Source organism: Erpetoichthys calabaricus, chromosome 2 (genome assembly GCF_900747795.2).
Source record: "Erpetoichthys calabaricus chromosome 2, fErpCal1.3, whole genome shotgun sequence".
NCBI classification, from domain to species: Eukaryota; Metazoa; Chordata; class Cladistia; order Polypteriformes; family Polypteridae; genus Erpetoichthys; species Erpetoichthys calabaricus.
In genome coordinates this window covers 34,925,320-34,946,018 of record NC_041395.2, presented here as the reverse complement: position 1 = coordinate 34,946,018, position 20,699 = coordinate 34,925,320, and the positions used below count along the sequence as shown (strand labels likewise).

Sequence of the window (20,699 nt, the reverse complement as noted above, 5' to 3'; positions counted from 1 at the left end):
CCATTTTTCTTTGTGCCCTGTGATTCCTCTGTTCACTGGATATAGCTGCCATCTTGTGAATCCTGGGCATGGATTCCAGATATTTCATCAGTCAGTCTTGCCACATACAATACATACAGTATATACTATTGATACATTTTTCCAGCCTTTGGTAGAGACCATATTCTGCTCTCTATTGAAGAGTAGGTACTCTATTCTGCTGAGAAACTTATGTGATCTCCCTGTATTGCTCTAAAGAGGGTCAGACATCTCTGTCACCTACCCTACATTTTGTGGGAACCTTTCCTGCCTCGCATTCCTTCACTATCTATCTATCTATCTATCTATCTATCTATCTATCTATCTATCTATCTATCTATCTATCTATCTATCTATCTATCTATCTATCTATCTATCTATCTATCTATCTATCTATCTATCTATCTATCTATCTATCTATCTATCTATCTATCTATCTATCTATCTATCTATCTATCTATCTATCTATCTATCTATCTCACTGTCTCTCTCTCTTTGCATATTTAATGTTTTTCTACATTTGATCTTTCCTAGTTGTAAAGCAGTTTCTTCTAAGCTTTTCATAAGTGACTGATTCTGACAGCAGTCCTACATACTCTGTCTGCATCCATCAAATTTGTCATTCCACTTTTGAGCATCTTTATCTATTTGAATGTACTTTTTCTCAGTCTCTCTCTCTTTCAGTTTAAAGGCCATTTTCTGGGTTCACCAGGTGTGGTTCCCATTGGATAAAATAGTAATCTTGGTTTATGTTGTGCAATTTACAGTATAATAAGGTAATGAATTAAAAAGTTTTTTTGTGTTTTATTTTTTCTTAATCTTTACCTGAATTTAGTTCCAGAACCCAAATCATTACGTCTCATAGATGGTCCAAGCTCTTGTGCTGGCAGGGTGGAAGTGTTGTACCAGGATATCTGGGGGACAGTCTGTGATGATTCCTGGGACTTGGCAGATGCTCAGGTGGTTTGCACACAGCTCGGTTGTGGAGAAGCACTAAGTGCACACAGTGAGGCTTCCTTTGGAAGTGGGAATGGCTCAATCTGGCTAGATGAAGTAAACTGCAAAGGCAGTGAACTGAGGCTGTGGGACTGTCAGCATGCATCTCTGGGGAACCACAACTGTCATCACAAAGAGGATGCTGGAGTTACGTGTACAGGTAACATATTGTGAAAAGTATACAGACTTGTACAGATTAAGACTGATTTTTTTTAGTTAATGTAGTTATAATTGGTTTACACCAAATATGTTGTAAAATTGTTAATAATCAGTTTGTCATGTTTGAGTAGATTAAACAGAGCAACAGAAGTGCCAGAATCAGTACACAGAGAAATGGAAGCCAATCTGGCAAGATCAAATTATAAATCAAAAGCCAAAGGCAGACTAAGGAAAAACCAAAGCCTAAACCATTTTTCCTAGAAGATCACTTATTTTAATTGAAGTCTTTCACTGTAGTATTTTTAAATTTTGAAACACACCGCTGCTGTTCATAGCTATCTTTTATGATGTCACATGTCATGTGGTACAAGTATCACATCAAGAAGCGTGATAGTTAATTTAATTATCAGACATATATAATGTGGTACCCAAGAAAATAACCATATATACCCACAAATGACACAATGGCAATGTGATGTAAAAAAAAAATTACAAATTGACTAATCCTGACCCTAAAAGTTTTCTAACAGAGCCTCCCTCTTAAAATGCAGGCTCTAAACATATCCATCAGGTTTCATTGGAAAATGGTAATGAAACTGATACAGCAAATGGTGTGGTAGAACATTCGTAGTGGTAACTCAGGACCAGTAATTTAGTCTTTTGCTCTTTCAATGTATAAGACCCTGGACAAGTGAACCTAGCTTCAGAGAATCCATGATTTTCTGAATTTTGTATTCTATTTCTCAAGTCAACAAACTAGCATTCATATAATGTAGAAATAGTTTAATTGAAATAGTGTATAATTGGGGTGGGGGGTGGGTGGGTACCATACAGCATACAAGCCTGGGAAGATCTGTGGTGGATGAAATTCAATGTAAGTAAATGTAACATATTACACATAAGAAGTACAAATGTTAGATTTGAATAAACAAGGGGAGGTCTGGAACTTGAAATTATATCTTATGAGAATGAACCTGAAGTCATAGTGGACTCATCACTTTCAACATCCAGTGTACAGAAGCAATTACCAAGGCTAATAAGATATGAGCTTGTATATTAGAGTACAAGCGAGGTTACACTTAAGCTTTATGACACACAAGTTAGAAAACACCTCCAGAACTGTGCACAGTTTTGATTTCCATAATACAAAGATATGGCAGGTGCTAGAGAATGTCCAGATCAGAGTCACTAGGCTGGTTATGAGACTGCGAGATATGAGCTATGTAGAGAGACTGAAGTTGAACTTTTCATTTTATGAAAATTGAGATTAAGAGGTGACATAATTGAATTCAACCATATTTATACATATTAGAACATTTGAATATTATAAAATTGTTATAAGAACAGGCATTATACCAGCTAGCTCATCCATTCTATTTTCCTTGACTGTTTAAAATAACATCATGTTAAGATTTGAAGTCCCTAAAGACCGCCTGTCCACCACACTACTTGGTATTTTATTCCATATGTGTGTGGTTCTTTTAGTGAAGAAACAAATTCTAATATTTGAATGAAATCTGCCTTTAACATGTTTTAAACCAATGTTCCATGTTCTTGTTGCAGAATTTTTTAAACTAGCAACTGAGATCCACTATGCTAATTCCTTTCATAATTTTAAACACCTAAATCATATCACTTGTTAATCTCCATTTGCTTAAACAGAAAAGGTTCAATTTCTTCAGTCTCTCCTCATACATCTTAGTTCTGGAATCAACCTAGTAGCTCTACTCTGAACTTTCTCTAGTGCTGCTAAGTCTCTTTTGTAATATAGACACCAAAACTGAACACAGCACTCCAGGTGAGGCTTCACTAGTGTGTTATATAATTTTAGCATAACTTCCTTTGACTTGTACTCCATACATCATGATATTTAACATGGCATTCTATTAGCTTTCTTGATCACTTCTGTACACTTTCTGGAAGTACTGTGCATGGTTTTAGAGCATTGTCATTATCTGCTAAGATTGCTAAAATGAAAGAATGGAAACACACTTTTGGTTATGATTAAAGCAATTAATATGACATATTTTAATCTTGCATTTAAGATATCATCAAGCCCAGGATAGTTTATACACCTCAGAGGGACCAGAATATCTTATGGATTGTATGCATCATACTGGGTGCTTTAATTTTTGTGTCCTTCATTCTTCTGTTTGGGCAACACCTACAAAAGCAAACATTAAGGAAAGGTGAGTAAATTGATAACTACATTACTATTCTTGCAAATTCTAAAAACAACAGACTCAACAGGAACAATAAAAAATCACATTTAATATATATACTCTTTACTGATTACCAGCATGATGATTTTACCGTTGCCTTAGTTAAAGTTAATGAAAGCATCCTTTGAAAAGGAATCATTTATAGTATATAAATAATCTGTTTTTGTATTTTGTGAGAGAGCAGGAGTGCAAAGCTGCAGTTTAGTATGCTGAATGAGAACCTCTTCTAAAATATATAGAAATACATGTGAACTGTCTTGTGTTTGCTGTCAGTTGCATTGAATAGCATACTGAAGATATTTGTCACTGAATCAATTTCACAACAGATTTATAGTTGCAGCAGAATGAATCACTTCATATTTAAGTATAAAATATTACATAGATCAAATCACTGTCAGACACAAACAGACTGATTCCTGAACTGGAATAATATGCATTATGAGGAAAGATGAAAGGAGTTGAATATTTTCAGTTTAAGCAAAAAAAGATTAAGAGGAAACAGAGTTGAAGTTTTTAAAATTATGAAGGGAATTAATACAATGGATTGTAACTGTTAGTTTAAAAATAGTTCAACAAGAGCATGGGGGCACAGTGGGAAAGTTGTTAAGGGTAAATTTCGCAGAAATATGTTACCAATAACATATAGTCAATTATTTTAAAAATTTTAGACAATGTAGTCTAGTACAATTGTATATATATCAACCAAAAAAGTGAAACATTATGTAATTACTCTACCATATACTGTACTGTCTTGCAACAGTGACATACAGAGTTGCATCAATGGATTCATAGATTTCCTGTACTTTTTTTATATACTTTACTATTAATTGAATTCTCAACTCAAAAATGATATTTATTTTTTAAATGCCACTTATCCCATTTAGTTTCTAGTGGTGGCAGAGAGAAATATTATTATGCCATATTTTTCCTGAGAAAGTACATCTTAAATCTTCAAACTCAACAGTGCCAAATGCTGAGTAATTCTGGACAATGGCAAGCAATGTGAAAAATGACCAAAGAAAAATGAAAAACAATTCTTATGTAACTCAAGTTGCATAACCAGCATATTTGATATCCATTTTTATGGTCAAAACATGCAAAATAAGTGCATTTTTTATTTTTGCTAAAATATTGCTAACAGTAACTTTCTGGAAAGGCGGTCGTATGCAGATGTCATTTCCACAATGCTGTGGATTTGACTTGAAGATCTGCCCCTCCCCTTCATTTATTAGGCGACAGTCCTGTCTTTAGTTCAAATGTTCAGCATTGTGTGAATGATATCTTTCCTGTTTAAATATTCACAAAGTTGTAAAATACTTTCCATTTAAATATTGAAGACAAATCCATGAATAGGTGGATCCACAATTAATAAACTCACAAATTGTATGGGCTAACTCTATTTCATTCCACTAGGCCAGATAATTTCTGCACCTCTGCCATGTGTTAGAAAGTACTAGTTGAATCTTTGCAAATGTAATCGTAAATCTTTTGATAATTGACTATTGCAAATTCTCTTTAACTTAACAATCCCCCTATCTCTTCCTTAAGTACATTCAAGGATTCCTCAAAAATCTTTACCTTACAAAATGTTTTTCTGTTTTATCTGAGATATTTTCAGCTTTCCTGTTTTTCAATCCTCGTTCTTCCCCAAAGTAAAATGAACTGCATCTTGACTTCTTTGTCACACATCTTTTCTTATTGTTTGTGTCCTATCAATTCTTTAGTCATGCTTAATATTTAGAAAGCTCTATGAAGTGGTGGTTCTGCCAACCTGCTTAACTGTAGTTATTCTCCCAGGAATCAGACTTTGCTTGTAAACTCAGAGGCACTTTCATCTTTGTTCTTCAGCAGCTCTTCCCATGATCTTTCCCTGTAAAATTGTAAAGGATACAGAAAATTGAGCCAAAACAACAAATCTTTTATCTGCTGTACCTTTGTTAACTTTCTGCTCTCTCTTTCCTCACCAATTTAGAACAAAGGAGATGTTGCAACATTTTTTAGACTTTCAGTATAACACAAGGCTTTTTCTGTTAAAAAAAAAAAACATTCATGGCAGAGATACCTTTTCTGGGTACCCTCCCGCACTGGCATTCTTACAGTACTACCAACATTTGGGTTTCTTGCTTTTTGATTTAATTTGATATCAAGAGGCACTAATCAGAGATAAACTGAGCTGTCTGAAGTGACTCCTGCAGACCAAGTAACTCTTTGATCAGAGATTGCTAAATGCAAATCAACCTTTACCAAAGCTTGGTACCAATTTTTAATTATCCATCTATGTACACCAAATCAATGGCAAAATATTCAATCATTTCTTATAACCCAGTGTCAGCACTACAACAACAACAACATTTATTTATATAGCACATTTTCATACAAATGGTGTAGCTCAAAGTGCTTTACAAGATGAAGAAAGAAGAAAAAATATAAAAATTAGGCAATACTAATTAACAAAGAATAAAGTAAGGGCTGATGGCCAGGGAGGACAGAAAAAACAAAAAAAAAAACCTCCAGAGGGCTGAAGGAAAAAAAAAACAAAATATGCAGGGGTTCCGAGGCCATGAGACCGCCAACCCCCACTAGCTTTTGTTGCTTTCCTCTTCATCAGTCAATCCTGGATTCAATTTAAATTGCAGAATATACTATTGCTTAAGTTACAGCCTGCAAAAAAATGGGAGCTGACCTTTTCTTTTTGCAACAGGACACTGTAATGCATCTCTGGACATTGTGTGGGGGTTTGTTAGTTTTGAGATCTATGCATCCAACCTTAAACTCTGTGCTAGTGATTGAGCCTAGTGCAGAAAGGCTCACCTAAAGCATTTTTCAAGAAGGGAACTTCAGCATCTGCCAGAAATCGAGGAAATTGATTGGAAAGATAACACAAAATTAGTCTAATAGTGATTTAAGGCAAAACTGCACCACCGACACAAAGAACCACATGTCAAAGACGAGGAGTGCCTTACACGGCATGCAGTGTTCTTTACTTGATCCTGGAGCAATGACACGGAAGTCCATACAGCATCAGAAATCACTCTTATGGACTTGGTATCATAGAACTGCTTACTTATGCTAAGATAAATTAGACCTCTAAGCAGCTAGTACACAGCTAGCAAAAAACCTCCTTTAACATATTTGGTTGTATCTGTGTAATAAACTTATAATTAACTGTGACTGGTACAATTTTAGCATTTTTAAATTTTTAACTAATTTAATGACAAAAAGGCATGTAGTTGTACTACAGCAGATTAGCCCTCTCTTACCAAAGGCTGTAAATTTGACAAAGGGCAACACATTGTGATGTCACACTAAATTTCCAAATGTGAAACACTAAACAAAAATTCTTGCAAAGACCTGGAGAACCTCAAAGCACACAGAAAACAACCGCTGCCCTCTATGTTATATTCTGTTTATCTCATCTGTCTTACATCCCATCTTTTATGTCAATATATAAGGAGTTGTGATATTTCTATAATTCTTGTATTGTTGACATTATTAAATTGCCATTTGGCATTTTGGGGTTATTTGGGGTGGTGGTTTCCATTTTTAAGAAGGGAGACCAGAGGGTATGCTTCAACTGTAGGGGAATTACAGTACTCGACCTCCATAGGAAGGTCTATCCCAGGGTGCTAGAAAGGAAGGTCCACTTGGAGGAACAATGTGGATGCCATCCCAGCTGAAGAATACTGGACCAACTCTTTACCCTCATGAGAATTCTGGAGGGCTCAAGGGAGTGTGCCCATCCAGTCTACATTTGTTCTATGGACTTGGAAAAAGCATATTATTGTATCCATCAGGATGTCCTATGGGGGGTGCCTTTGGAATATGGGCTACCAGGCTTATTCTTATAGGCTATTTGGTTCATATTACTGGCAGTAAGTCAGAGTTGTTCCCGGTGGGTGTGGGACTCCACTATATTCGTCCTTTGTCCTTTTCATAATTTTATGGACAGAATTTCTAGGTGCAGCCAAAGCATGGAGAGGGGCCAATTTGGTGACCTCAGAATTGCATCTCTGCTTTTTGCAAATGATGTGGTCTTGTTGGCTTCATTGGGTGAAGACTTCAGGGCAACAACATTTTTCTTTGGGAACTTGGTTATTTTCTCTCCTGGATGCCTTCCTGCAGAGATAATTTGGGTATGATCAACAAGGAGGAGACCTCAGGGCAGAACTAGGAAATGCTAGATAAATCATATCTTCCAGCTGTCCTGGGAACGTCTTTGTATCTCCCCACCGGAGTTTAGGAAGTGGTGGGCTAAAGGGATATCTGGGCATCTTTGTTTAGACTTCTGCCTCCGGAACAGTGACCCGGATAAGTTGAAGAAAATGAATGGACAGATGAAGATTATTAAAAATGTATTTACTTTAGTTCGTGATATGAGGCTAACATCCAGGAAACCCAACTACAGGGAAGAGTAAGGAAAATAAAGAGGTAGCTTGAATGAATTATCTAATTATTTGCATTGCTAAAAGCAGATGTATTGCGTCATGGGATAAAAGACCAATCCCCCTGGTGCATGCATTTTGATGATTCGTGGGCTGCATCAGGAATGGGCAGGAAGAGGAGTATAGGAACTTAATCAAGGACTTTGTTAAATGGTGTGACTCAAACCACCTACAACTGAACACCAGCAAAACCAAAGAGCTGGTAGTGGATTTTAGGAGGCCCAGGCCCCTCCTGGACCCTGTGATCATCAGAGGTGACTGTGTGCAGAGGGTGCAAACCTATAAATATCTAGGAGTGCAGTTGGATGATAAATTGGACTGGACTGCCAATACTGATGCTCTGTGTAAGAAAGGACAGAGCCGACTATACTTCCTTAGAAGGCTGGCATCCTTCAACATCTGCAATAAGATGCTGCAGATGTTCTATCAGACCGTTGTGGCGAGTGCCCTCTTCTACGCAGTGGTGTGCTGGGGAGGCAGCATTAAGAAGAAAGACGCCTCACGCCTGGACAAACTGGTGAGGAAGGCAGGCTCTATTGTAGGCACGGAGCAGTTTGACAGACAGTTTGACATCCGTGGCAGAATGATGGACACTGAGCAGGCTCCTGTCAATAATGGAGAATCCATTGCATCCACTAAACAGTATCATCTCCAGACAGAGGAGCAGCTACAGCGACAGACTGCTGTCACTGTCCTGCTCCACTGTCAGACTGAGGAGATCGTTCCTCCCCCACACTATGCGACTCTTCAATTCCGCCCTTGGGGGGTGGGAGGGGGGGGGGGGGGGGCTAAACGTTAAAATTATACAAAGTTATTGTCTGTCTGTATACCTACATTGTTATCGGCTTTGTTATCACTCTTTAATTTAATATTGTTCTTTATCAGTATGCTGCTGCTGGAGTATGTGAATTTCCCCTTGAGATTAATAAAGTATCTATCTATCTATCTATCTATCTATCTATCTATCTATCTATCTATCTATCTATCTATCTATCTATCTATCTATCTATCTATCTATCTATCTATCTATCTATCTATCTATCTATCTATCTATCTATCTATCTATCTATCTATCTATCTATCTATCTATCTATCTATTCCATTGTATTGTGTAGCACCAGAAAAATGAGGAAGTGAAGAGGAAGTTTGAATAATGGAGAAGAACTTTAGAAAATAGGGGACTGAAGGTAAATAGGAAGAAGACAGGAATATATGAGGTTTAATGACGATCAGGATTCAGAGGTTAGTGTGCAGGGAGTGACATTGAAAAGCTATTGAATGGACACATTTAAATATCTAGGATCAGTGGTAGCCCGAGATGGAAGATTAGATGCAGAGATAACCCATAGAGTGCAGTGTGGATTGACCAATATTATAAAGGAATCAGGAGTACTATGTGATAGAAGAATTAAGGTGAAGGATAAAGGTAAGGTTTTTAAGACAGTGGTTAAACCATTAATGATGTATGAATCTGAGACATTGGCAGTAAAGTGAATGCAGGAGAAGAAGTTAGATGTGGCAGAAACGAGAATGTTGAGATGGATGTGTGGAGTTATGAAAAAGGTCAGAATAAGGAATTAGATGATCAAAGTTACAACAAAAGTGGGTGAGATATCTAAGAAAGTACAGGAAAGAAGTTTAATGTGATATGGAAATGTGATGAGAACAAACAATAAATATGTGGGCAAAACGGTGTTGGGAATGGAAGTACAGGCTAAAAGAAAGTGACGGAAGCCAAAGCAGAGGTGGATGGATAAAGGAAATGAAGATCTGATGGAAAAGGGCTTGACTGGTGAGAAGGTGCAGGATTGTGGGTTTGGAGACGGCTGATCAAGCACATCAACGCCAAACAGAAATTGAAAAGATGAAAAGAAAAGAAGAATAATTATTCAGAAATTTTAACAATATTAACACCTGCACACTTTCTCTTCCAGAGATTAAAGCAGTGGAGCTCACACATAATCCTCGCCAAGAAATTTTTTATGAGGAAATTGATTACCAGTCAACAAGACAAAGGACATACAGTTTCCCCAGAAAAGGTATGTTAAAGCATTTGGCACAAAAATGAAGAAGAGTGGGTACTTGATAAATCAGAAATTTTAAAAACACTAGAACTTATATTAGTATTATTAAAGTTCAATGCCAGCTTTTTCTCACCTTTTCTCTTTTCATCTGCTCTGGGTTTGTTCCCTCTTTCCCCTCCTGTGTATGTTACCTGCTTTGTCCTTTTCAGTTTCACACCTGATGAAGGATATACAGTACAGCTGAAATGTTGTGTGTTTAACCTTACCTCTATACCTTTCTTTTTCAGTGTGGAAATAACCTTTAACCTTTTTGTCATACTATGATTTGTTATTATTTTTTTTCATTTACAGATAGCATATTTTCTGATGATCTATCTTATGATGATGTTGCAGAACATTATAAAGGTACAGGTTATATAAAAGGTTAATTATTGGTAACCTACATCAGTTTCTATATACTGCACATACAGTAAATGTTAAAGCATTTAACATATCTTTAAATCTGAAACTTTTGTTGAGAAAATAATCAAATATTAGTAAGCAATAAGGTAATACTGATACAGAGTAGAATCTGTAATTGTATGTGATGGTGTGAAATCAGTTATTCACATTAAAACTGGTTGGACACATTTCTAATCCTTCTCAGTTTTCCAGGTTTGATGACATTAAGTGCCTGTGTAAAAATTATGGGGAACAGCCCGGAGACAGACAGGCAGACACGTTCATGTCACCCAACACACGTTTATTTACAAGTCTATTTACAGGTTTCAGTGCCACACAACCCCAAAACTCCCCCAAAGTCCAGGCCAAACCATACAATGCCTTTCTTCTTCAGGCCGCCTCCTGTCTCTCATCCAACTTCCACCCGATTCCAGCCATCTCGCGGAGGGAGGCGGCCCCTTTTATAAGCACCCGGATGTGCTCCAGGTGTGTTCCGGCAATCTCCCACGAACACGCCCCATTATGGCGGAAGTGCCGGCTGCGTACCCGGAAGCACTCCAGGTGTCCGCAATCGTCTTCCCCCCAGCACTTCCGCCACACCAGGCATGGGGGATCCCCCTGACGGTGACCACGGGCCCCCACAGGGTTGAGTTTCCCAGCTCTGTACCCGTGGCCCCCAAAGGAACCAGGGCGGTTGCCCCCTCATGGTCTGGAAGAGGCGTGAGCCCTTCTCCTGTCTTCCTGGGCGTCCCGGCTGGGTGCCACCCCCAGCTGCGTGCCACAGAATATACATATTTAAAATTGAGTCTTGCTGAAAAAAATACATGCTTTATTATTTTATGAAATAATAGAAATCAGTTTATGGTTAAAGGGAATATCAATTTTTTGTGTTTGTGACGGAAGGACTATGTCATTTTGCATTCGTAAAAAAAGAAGGAAAAGACATTAAACTTAATTTCACACTGAATAATAAAATTAAATTTTAAACATGAATCTTTGGCTGTTACACTTTCATTCAGCATGTGAAAAAGTTTATGCTAAAGTTTAATAAGTAAACTGCCATTCATAGCCAGACATTTTTAATACACTGTCATTAAAGTTCAGTCATTTAGAGCTGTATTTCTTCCTATCATGGTGAATCCGTATAATTGTTTCTCTTAGTACACATCTATTTATAAGATGAAAATGCTAAACACATTTACATGTATGGTGTGCAAAAAAAAAAAAAAAACTTAAAAAAAACAACAAAATGCAAAAATATTATACTTGCTATTTAGTTTATTTACAGACTCTAGAAAAAGTAAACCTGTTATGTCCATGGTTTATAGAAAAAGGCAGGACAAAATCCATTGAACTACTGTGTGTCTCTTTGCTCACAGGGCCTTCTATGATGTAAGGTACTGTAGTGTCAGCTTGTTTTATGGAATAAAACAGTGGTTTGATATTGAGATGTTCATTGAACATGACACATCTATGTCAGGAGGGATGCCTTGATTTAAATGCCAGTAATGTCAAGCATCAACACAGGACACCAAGGAAAGAAAGAGAATGAGAAAGACTTATTAAAGGCTATTCAAAATGAATGCAATAATTATTAAAAAGGACATTTCAGCAGCTTCAAGATACTTAATTTTGTTCTAACCAGATTAAAGCTAAAGTGAATATTAGACTCAGTTTTTGAAACTTCTATAGCATAAGGCTCTGCAAACTACCATGTTTCTATTTATTTTGCAAATGTTTAGAAGTCCTTTATCATGTGATTGTAATATATGATCTATACTCTTATAAATAATGGTTCTTTAATACCACTAAATGGTTATTTACCTGGTTGTTTGGTTCCTTATAAAACAATTTCTTGATTAAGAACTACAGTAGGCGTGGTGGTGGTGGCTCTGAGGCTAGGGATATGCACTGGCAATCGGAAGGTTGCCGGTTCGAATCCCGTCAATGCCAAAAGGGACTCTGCTCTGTTGGGCCCTTGAGCAAGGACCTTAACCTGCAATTGCTGAGCGCTTTGAGTAGTGAGAAAAGCGCTATATAAATGCAAAAAATTATTATTATAGTATTTCATTCTGTGAAGGGTTCCTTGCATTTGAAGTTGGTTCTTTGGGATTTGAAAATGTTCCTAATATGTATAAAAAACAGAATCTTTAATATATGGTAGGCTACCTTGCAGAACACCAGCAGATTAAGAAAACCTAGACTTAGCCTGTGTTATTGGATGTATGCAGCAAGAGTCCTTTTAAAATCATAAGTCATTGGTATTTCACAAATCTGTTACCATTTGGTCATGGTTATTCATTGTATGGAGCCTGTAATGGACCAAAATGTAGTGTAGTTGTGTGAGATTTACATTTAAAATAAACTTTGTAATATTCATATTTTTGCAATAGTTTTAAATTCTTCTGTCTTTTTTAGTTCACTTTTTTTCCTGAGGGGTTTGATCTCTTGCTTGTATCCCACTAATGACAATGAAACACAAATGTAGTAGACACCAGGGCAAACAACAGTAAATGCTGGAAGGTTTTAGCTACTTCAGTGTCAGACCCATCTATGAGCCCATTAGTACATAATAGCTTAAGAGTAGAGCACTTGGAAAGGCAGATTAAAATACATGATGATGTAATGATGATGATGAAAATCATAAAAACCTTCAAGATAAAAAATACCAATAAATTATTTCCATGTAACTTGTTTCTAAATTCTAATAAATTTAGAAAACCACCTTTGAAATAAATAAACTGGGAAGAAAGTGTTTGCTTAATTTGTTGGATTTCAATTAAACACAAAGGTTGGTCATGATGATAACCTGCTGCCACTGTTAAGTCTTCTAGGACTGACCTTGAAACATAATGCTACAGAATAAATGGCTAAGGTAAGCAAGGTAAGATTGGCCCTTAGCTGTTCACTTATCTATCTATCTATCTATCTATCTATCTATCTATCTATCTATCTATCTATCTATCTATCTATCTATCTATCTATCTATCTATCTATCTATCTATCTATCTATCTATCTATCTATCTATCTATCTATCTATCTATCTATCTATCTATCTATCTATCTATCTATCTATCTATCTATCTATCTATCTATCTATCTATCTATCTATCTATCTACATTGTGAAATGAGATAGAGGAAGTAAAGAAAAGAGTGTCCAAACATTGTGGTAACTGCGACCAATAGCTACCAGAAAAAGTTAACACACAAGATTAGTGATTACTGACTAGTCTATAGAATCATTGCATTGATAAAAAAAAACAATCACCACCTCACCCATCCAGAATTCAGACATTCTGGGTTCATTTGTTTCCTGGTTGCTTAGTTATTTATTTATTTATTTTAATTGCATTGATTTTATTTGAGGCAAATAGCATTCCAAACTTATCAAACCAAAATTCAATCTCCACCCCTGGAGTTTTTAAGACTGATTGATATTTCTTCTAAAATAGAAATAGATGGGAGGTGAGGAAACATTTGAAAGTAGTGGAAACATTGTGTTAATGAGAAGTTAAATTTGAAGCGTAATTGTTTGTAGGATGCAAAGACATTATCTATATACAATTGTCTAAGTGTTTTAATCCCAGAGCATTTCCAAACATTAAATACAGTGTAGGTTTGAGAGGGTAGAAAAAGGTGGTTGTCATGTAGAGGTGCAACAGATAAAAGCTTCTCTGTCTTAAACTGCTTCCTACATTAGTTCCATATTCTCATTGATTGACGGGCAATTTAATTATTAGTGCATTGAAGATAATTTGTAGTTACTGGGGCACAAAGGGAATATAAAGAAGTACTTAAAGATTTTAATTCTGTTACAGACCAGGCTTATGTATATTCATTGATTTGTGTCGATGTCCAGGTCTTTGTGGCTTGTATATTGAAAGTTAGGTAGTGCCATGCGACCTTTTGCTTTAGGTCATTGTAGATTCACCCTTTGGATGCATGGATGTTTTGAATTCCAAATAAATTAAGTTACGATTGAATCTAATTTCTTAAATAATAATTTGTTAATGTACATGGGGATGCTTTGAAATAGAAAAAGAAGATTGGGAAAGATGTTCATCTTGACAGTGTTGATTTTCCGTGCTAATGTGAGATAAAGGGTAGACCATCTATTTACATCTTATTTAATTTTTCCATGCAGACAGCAAAATTTTGTTGAAAAAGAGCTTTATTTTCACTTGTGATATTTACCCCTAGGTATTTAAACTGATGTGCTAAGATAAATGGGAATGTGTGCAGTCTAATATTGTGTGCTAGAGAGTTTATTGGAAAAAGCACACTTTTATTCAAATTTATTTTGAGTCCAGATATCTTTTGAAATTCTGCTAGTGCTTTTACGACTGCTAGCTTGGAATTTTGTAAGTCTGATATATATAGTACTGTATCATCTGCATATAGTTATATTTTCTGTTCAAGTGCTTCCCTGGTAATCTCCTTTATCTCTGATGCATTTTGAAAGCAAACAGCCAATGGCTCAAGATCAATTGCAAAGAGCAATGGTGATTTAGGGCATCCTTGTTGAGTACCACGTTCTAGTTTAAAGTAGTCTGTAATAATGTTGTTAATACAAAATGAGGCTTCTGGACTGGTATAAAGTAGTTTGATCCCTGCACATATGTTTGGGCTAAACCCACATTTGTGCAATTTAGTGAATATGTAGTCCCATTCAACCATCTCAAATGCTTTTTCTGCATCCAAAGATAATAAGATTTAATGGGTGAATATACTACATTAAACAAGCGTCGAAGATTAGAATCTGAGTGTCTGCCTTTATTAAATCCAGTTTGGTCTTGTGATATTACCGAAGAAAGCACTTTCTCAGTCCTTCTAGCTAGAACATTGTATCTTAATAGCATTAATTAAGTGAGACTGGTCTGCACTATAAACATTGTAGTATGTCTTTATTTTTCTTATGAAAGATGGTAATTAATGCATGGTGAAAAGTTTGAGGTAGAATTTAGTTTTTTCTAGCTTTTGTAAATATTGATAATAATAGTGGAACCAACTTGTATGACAATTTTTTATAAAATTCCACTGGGTAGCCATCGGGGTCTGCTGCTTTCCTACTTTGAAGTGAGTTTATAGCGTCTAATAATTGTGAGAGTGTTAGAGGTTCATCCAGTTCCTCCGCACTAAGAGTATCTAGCTGTGGTACCTGTAATGCATCAAAAAACACTTTAGATTTTGTCTTACCTTCTTTAAACTGAGTAGAATATAAGGACTTATAGTACTCTCTAAATATATGGGTTATATTTATATAGTCAATGATTTTATCTCCATCTGTGTTGGTAATTACTGTTATTGCATTACATACTTCCTACTTGTGGAATTGTTGAGCTAAAACCTTGTTAGTCTTCTCTCCATTTTCATAATAATTATGTTGCGATTTAAAGATGAGCTGTTCCATTTCTTTAGTTGTCAAGAGGTTATATTCTAATTTCAAAACCTGTCTTTTACTATGAAGTGCCTCATTTGGAGATCTGGCGTATTTTTGATCTGTTGTGGTAATTTCTCCGATTAACTCTGACACCTTCTTGGTTTCCAATTTATTCTTGTGAGAAAGATATGAAATAATCTGTCCTCTTAAAAAAAGCCTTCAGAGTTTCCCAGAGTCTTCCTGCAGAGACATCTGAGGATGCATTTGTCTCTATAAAATAATCAATTTGCTTGGATATAAATTCTGTACAGTTCTCATCAGCTAATGACAGGGGGTTAAGGCACCAACTACGAGATGAGTATGTGGGGTGCAGTGGTTTAGGCTCCATAATCAGAGTGGCATGGTCGAAGACAACAATAGCATCATACTTGCAAGATCAGATGGTGGGCAAAACATTGTCTTTGAGGAATAAATTAATTTTTGAGTAACAATGATGTACTGGTAAGAAGAAGGAATATGCTCTTAACTTTGGATTTAAAAATCTCCATGGGTCTGATAAGTTATGTTAGTATTATTGCCACTGTAGCTGAAGACCTATTCAGGTCTGGATTAAAAACACAATTAAAGTCACTGGCCATTATAATTTTATAAGTGTTCACATTAGGAATAAATGCAAATATATTTTGGATGAAATATCTGTCATCCACATTAGATGCATAGATGTTTATCAAAATCACTTTAGCATTAAAAAAAATTACCCATCACCATGACATATCACCTTTCAGGATCAGATACTACGTCTGATGCTCCAAATGGAATTGTTCTATATATTAATATTACTACACACGTAGTTTTCTTTGTATAGCTGGAGTGAAAAATTTGGCCCTACCTAATACAGTATATTTGCAACTGAAACTGGTCCTTACTTATTAAGTAAGTCTCCTGTAAAAATAGTATCTTGACATTAGACCTGTTAGATGAGAGAATACTTTTTTTCTGTTTAATTCATCATTGAGACCTTTGACATTTCAGCTCACAGAGTTCACTGTTTGGTCATAGAGACATTGCTTCTGAACTTTTGTTGACATTTTGTAGTCTTAAGGTAAGGTAGTACATTGTTACAGGTGTTATGGCTATGAAGCCTATTGTAACAGTATGTTGGCACTTACAGTTATTGGGGTTAAAAGGATAAATAAGAAATAGCATTACTCTCTTTCTCTCACCCCCCCAACCCCCTCCTCTGCATTTTGCCTCCCCAAGTGAGGCTAAACCACACTTCACCAAGTCCCAGTTCTGTGACATACCAAGAAATAGAGCACATCCAAAACAAAACAAAACCCCCCAGCAACAGTGCAGAAAAGATTAAAACTGAGATAACTTATGATAGTAAAGTCCAAATACAATAAAATTAGGGTATGATCTTAAACAGTCCCAATACAATAAACCTAGGGAATGATGTTAAACAGTTCTTATGGAGACTAAGATAATGTGTGATAGTACATTCCCGATAAAATAAACCAAAGATATTATGATAAAAAAAAACAAAAAAAACACACACATACGCTGTAAATAACTAGTTACGTTGTAGTTACTAAAATGTATATATATTTAATGGAAGAAATTCCAATATAATAATTTTAATTTAACAAAAAAAAAGGAAATAGAATGTGTAGTTGCAGCAAAGTTGCAAGCTGAATCTTCTTTGTTTTGCCAAGACACAATATGACTCCTGATCATGTTTCAAAAGGTAGTCAGGATCAGTGTTCTTAGCGCCTTTTCTGCTTCACTCAGAGAAGTAAAAATGTAAAACTGGCCTTCAATAACCACATTCATTTTGACAAGAAACAAGAGGCAGTACCTGACTTTGGCTTTGCATAACCACTGTTTAATGCTGTACAATGTGGGGCGTTTAGCAACTGTTGAAGGGGAGAAAGCAGGGAAAATATGAATGCAGTTATTTTCAAATATAATCTCCTCTTTCAGTCTGATAAGTGATATCAAGTTTTCTTTAACACTAGAATCCCTGCAGCCTATGAAAAAACTTGTAATCCCAGGCCATCTTAAATTCCTTTGCAACTCTCCATTAGTGTCTTTTGTTTTGTAAATGTGTTGATCAGTGCAAGCTGCCACATAGTTGTAGATGAACAATGAATAAAGCAGTGGGCCCAGCACACTACCCTGTGTCGTTGTTGAATATAAGTGGAGAGTAAATGATATTTCTAATCTGCATGTTCTCAAATCTGCCAATTAAGAACTCAAAAATCCAGGTAGCACTAGGCCCTATATTTAAGCATTTAGTGATTTTGAGCTATTTTACTGCATATAAACAATCTATAAACAGTTTTTATTATCCAGATGAGCCAGGATGGGATGAAATGCAAGGGAATCCTTGCACCTGTTGTAATAATGTACAACAGGAGGTGCTCCAAACCAGTCTTTCAAAGCATTTCATCACAAAATCTTTTGTTTTCTTTGGCACAGAAATAATTTGCATGAGATTTTAGTGTGCACTCTGTAAGTATCTGTATGCATTTCCACTGTTTGCCTACATAATGAGTGATGTCGTGTTCAGTTTCAGTCTTATCTGAGTTTTTCCTTTTACCAAACTTAATGGCTTTGCTGGGCTTGTACTGCTATTTGTTGAATGCTTACATGTCACTGAAATGAAAAGTGCTGCTCTGAGTCTTCAGAAAATTATGGGTGCCATTGGTGACCAAAAGCACACATCAGTTCACATGTTTTTGATTACACCAGTTATGACAACAAGATTACATTCAAATAAACTTAAATCTTCAAGGACTAACACACAATATGTCTCTTTCAATTCTAGCTGCCCATGACTCTGAAAGTGAAAATGAATGAATGTATGTAAAATGAAATATTAAAAAATTTTGGGAAAGTATTATAAAATGCAAAGGTAACGCAAATAAAAAATCAATTATTGGAAAAATAAATAACAGGTTTTACAATATGGTCTTAAAGATATATATTCCAAATGTATACTATTTCATTTGTTGGCAATGCCATGTTTTATCAAAAGATCACAAAAACTCAATAACTAACTAACTAACTAACTAACTAACTAAATAAATAAATAAATAAATAAATAAATAAATAAAAAAGATTAGGATGGAACACCAGTAATGTCAAGCAAACATTGTTCCATTGAAACAGGGTTTGGTCCCTATAAAGGTTTAAGCATCTAAATGAAAAAATTATTAAACTGTACAGTGTATATTTTCATAAAATTTCCTGAAAATATAATTTTCTCTTTAATTTAAAGATAATTTTTATATCTCTTTCCAGGTAGCATGCTTCCTGATCATGTACCATATGATGATGTTGCTGATGAATATACAGGTAAGGGAACTTTTTCATCCATAGTTAACATATTACATATTAATTTATTTCAATTATTGAAATAAAAAATCAGCTGGATTTTACAAAGCTATAACATGCATTTTATGACTGAACAATAGTTTAGGAGTTAATAATTCAACATTGCAACTTTTGTGAACGTTTTTACTTTCTTTTGTGAAACAACACTAATTATCACAGTTAAAAGTTAAATAACCTGGTGATTTTATTATAAAGAGCTGACAGTGGCATAGGACCAATACAAAAAATTGTAAATTAAAACACAAAATGATAAAACCTAACAGATGGAGGATCCTCACTACCACATTATTTGGCTGGTCCACCTTATTATTCATGAAAGGTTTCCATCCTGAAAAACTGGTCCCAAAAAGCTTTGCTGTTTCTGTATTGCATATGATTTAGGCCGGTTACATATGGCTGCTACTTTCTTTGGATTAGTCCTGTTCCCCCAGGGTAAATGAAGCATTTTAGGAACTGCTTTTGTCTCAACACATTCAGTGTCTCTTTTTAGATTTAGGTGGATATTTGATGCAAACAGCATGTACACTGGCCTAAACCACTACAAAAGTGGGACCATGTAGCATCAGATTATGCAAATCTTATGCATGCCAAATGAGGACCTTCCGCCAGCATTAGCTTCAGTTAGCCTTTTAAGAGTACCTGGTGCATTACACACTCCAAAGAGCATTACCGTGATTTGCCAGTACACCCACAAATGAAGTTTAGGTATACATTTCAGTGAGTGCAGCCTGATGAGGATGGCCATCATTCTGTCATATCAGCTTATGTTTCTACTGCATAATGCTGTGCTTAATAGGTCATATGAAGTAGACTTTTTGGCACAGGTGAGTCAGTAGAACAACTTTTAAGAATACTTTCAAAGCCAGAAAAGACCTGCTACCAAGGAATATGTGATACCAGCACACCTATCTCTTTCCCTGGGAATAAATGGTGATGGTAGGTCTGCAAATGTTCAGTGTATTCTCATTTCCCAAAGTGGTGTGTCAGTGCAGCAGTCAGAGTGGCAAAATTTATGTCACCATTGCTCAGTGATACCAGGTCTGAAAGAGCAAGTTGTGGTTCCCCTTTGAGTGAAATCACCAGGCTGCTGCCAAATAAATTCATTTATTAAATGTATTTGCATCTCATCCATAAATACGCAGTATAATAGTATATGCACTTAATAATATTTGTATATATAATATATAATATAATATATCAGACAATAATATTTGTACAATATGAGATAAAACACAATTTCTTACTTTCATTTCAAGGAAGTATTCTATCGGACAACCTTACTTATATAAATGATGATGTGGAGAATTAAGACACCATGTAGGTAAGTGAAAATTTTGGTAATATAGTTTAAAACACATAGACATTTTTTTCTGTCTAAAGCAAACAAATATTTCTCAACATATGTTTATTCTCTTGTCTGAACAAAGATTATGCAGAACAATTTATGTTAGCAGTTATCATGATGCAACTTTGTAATTAATCTGTTACAGTAGTAAGACTTTTACAGCTACATTAAACTGGAAAGGTAAAATAACGAGCACATCAAAAAGGCTTTACCTGATTTGGTACAGTAATCACAGTTACTACTACTACTGCCACATGATCTGGAAGTACTT

The 20,699-nt window shown here is 35.6% G+C and overlaps 1 protein-coding gene across 1 annotated transcript in view; it reads left to right on the top strand.

Annotated features, from left to right (window-relative positions):
• LOC127526721 (scavenger receptor cysteine-rich type 1 protein M130-like) overlaps positions 1 to 20,699 on the top strand; it is a 69,684-nt gene that overhangs the window by 37,051 nt on the left and 11,934 nt on the right. Inside the window, exons 9-14 of the mRNA XM_051923161.1 lie at positions 860 to 1,174; positions 3,219 to 3,362; positions 9,772 to 9,876; positions 10,213 to 10,266; positions 18,991 to 19,044; positions 20,340 to 20,404. Coding sequence (XP_051779121.1) covers positions 860 to 1,174; positions 3,219 to 3,362; positions 9,772 to 9,876; positions 10,213 to 10,266; positions 18,991 to 19,044; positions 20,340 to 20,392 — 725 coding nt within the window. The 3' untranslated portion in view covers positions 20,393 to 20,404. The remainder of the gene's footprint in view (positions 1 to 859; positions 1,175 to 3,218; positions 3,363 to 9,771; positions 9,877 to 10,212; positions 10,267 to 18,990; positions 19,045 to 20,339; positions 20,405 to 20,699) is intronic.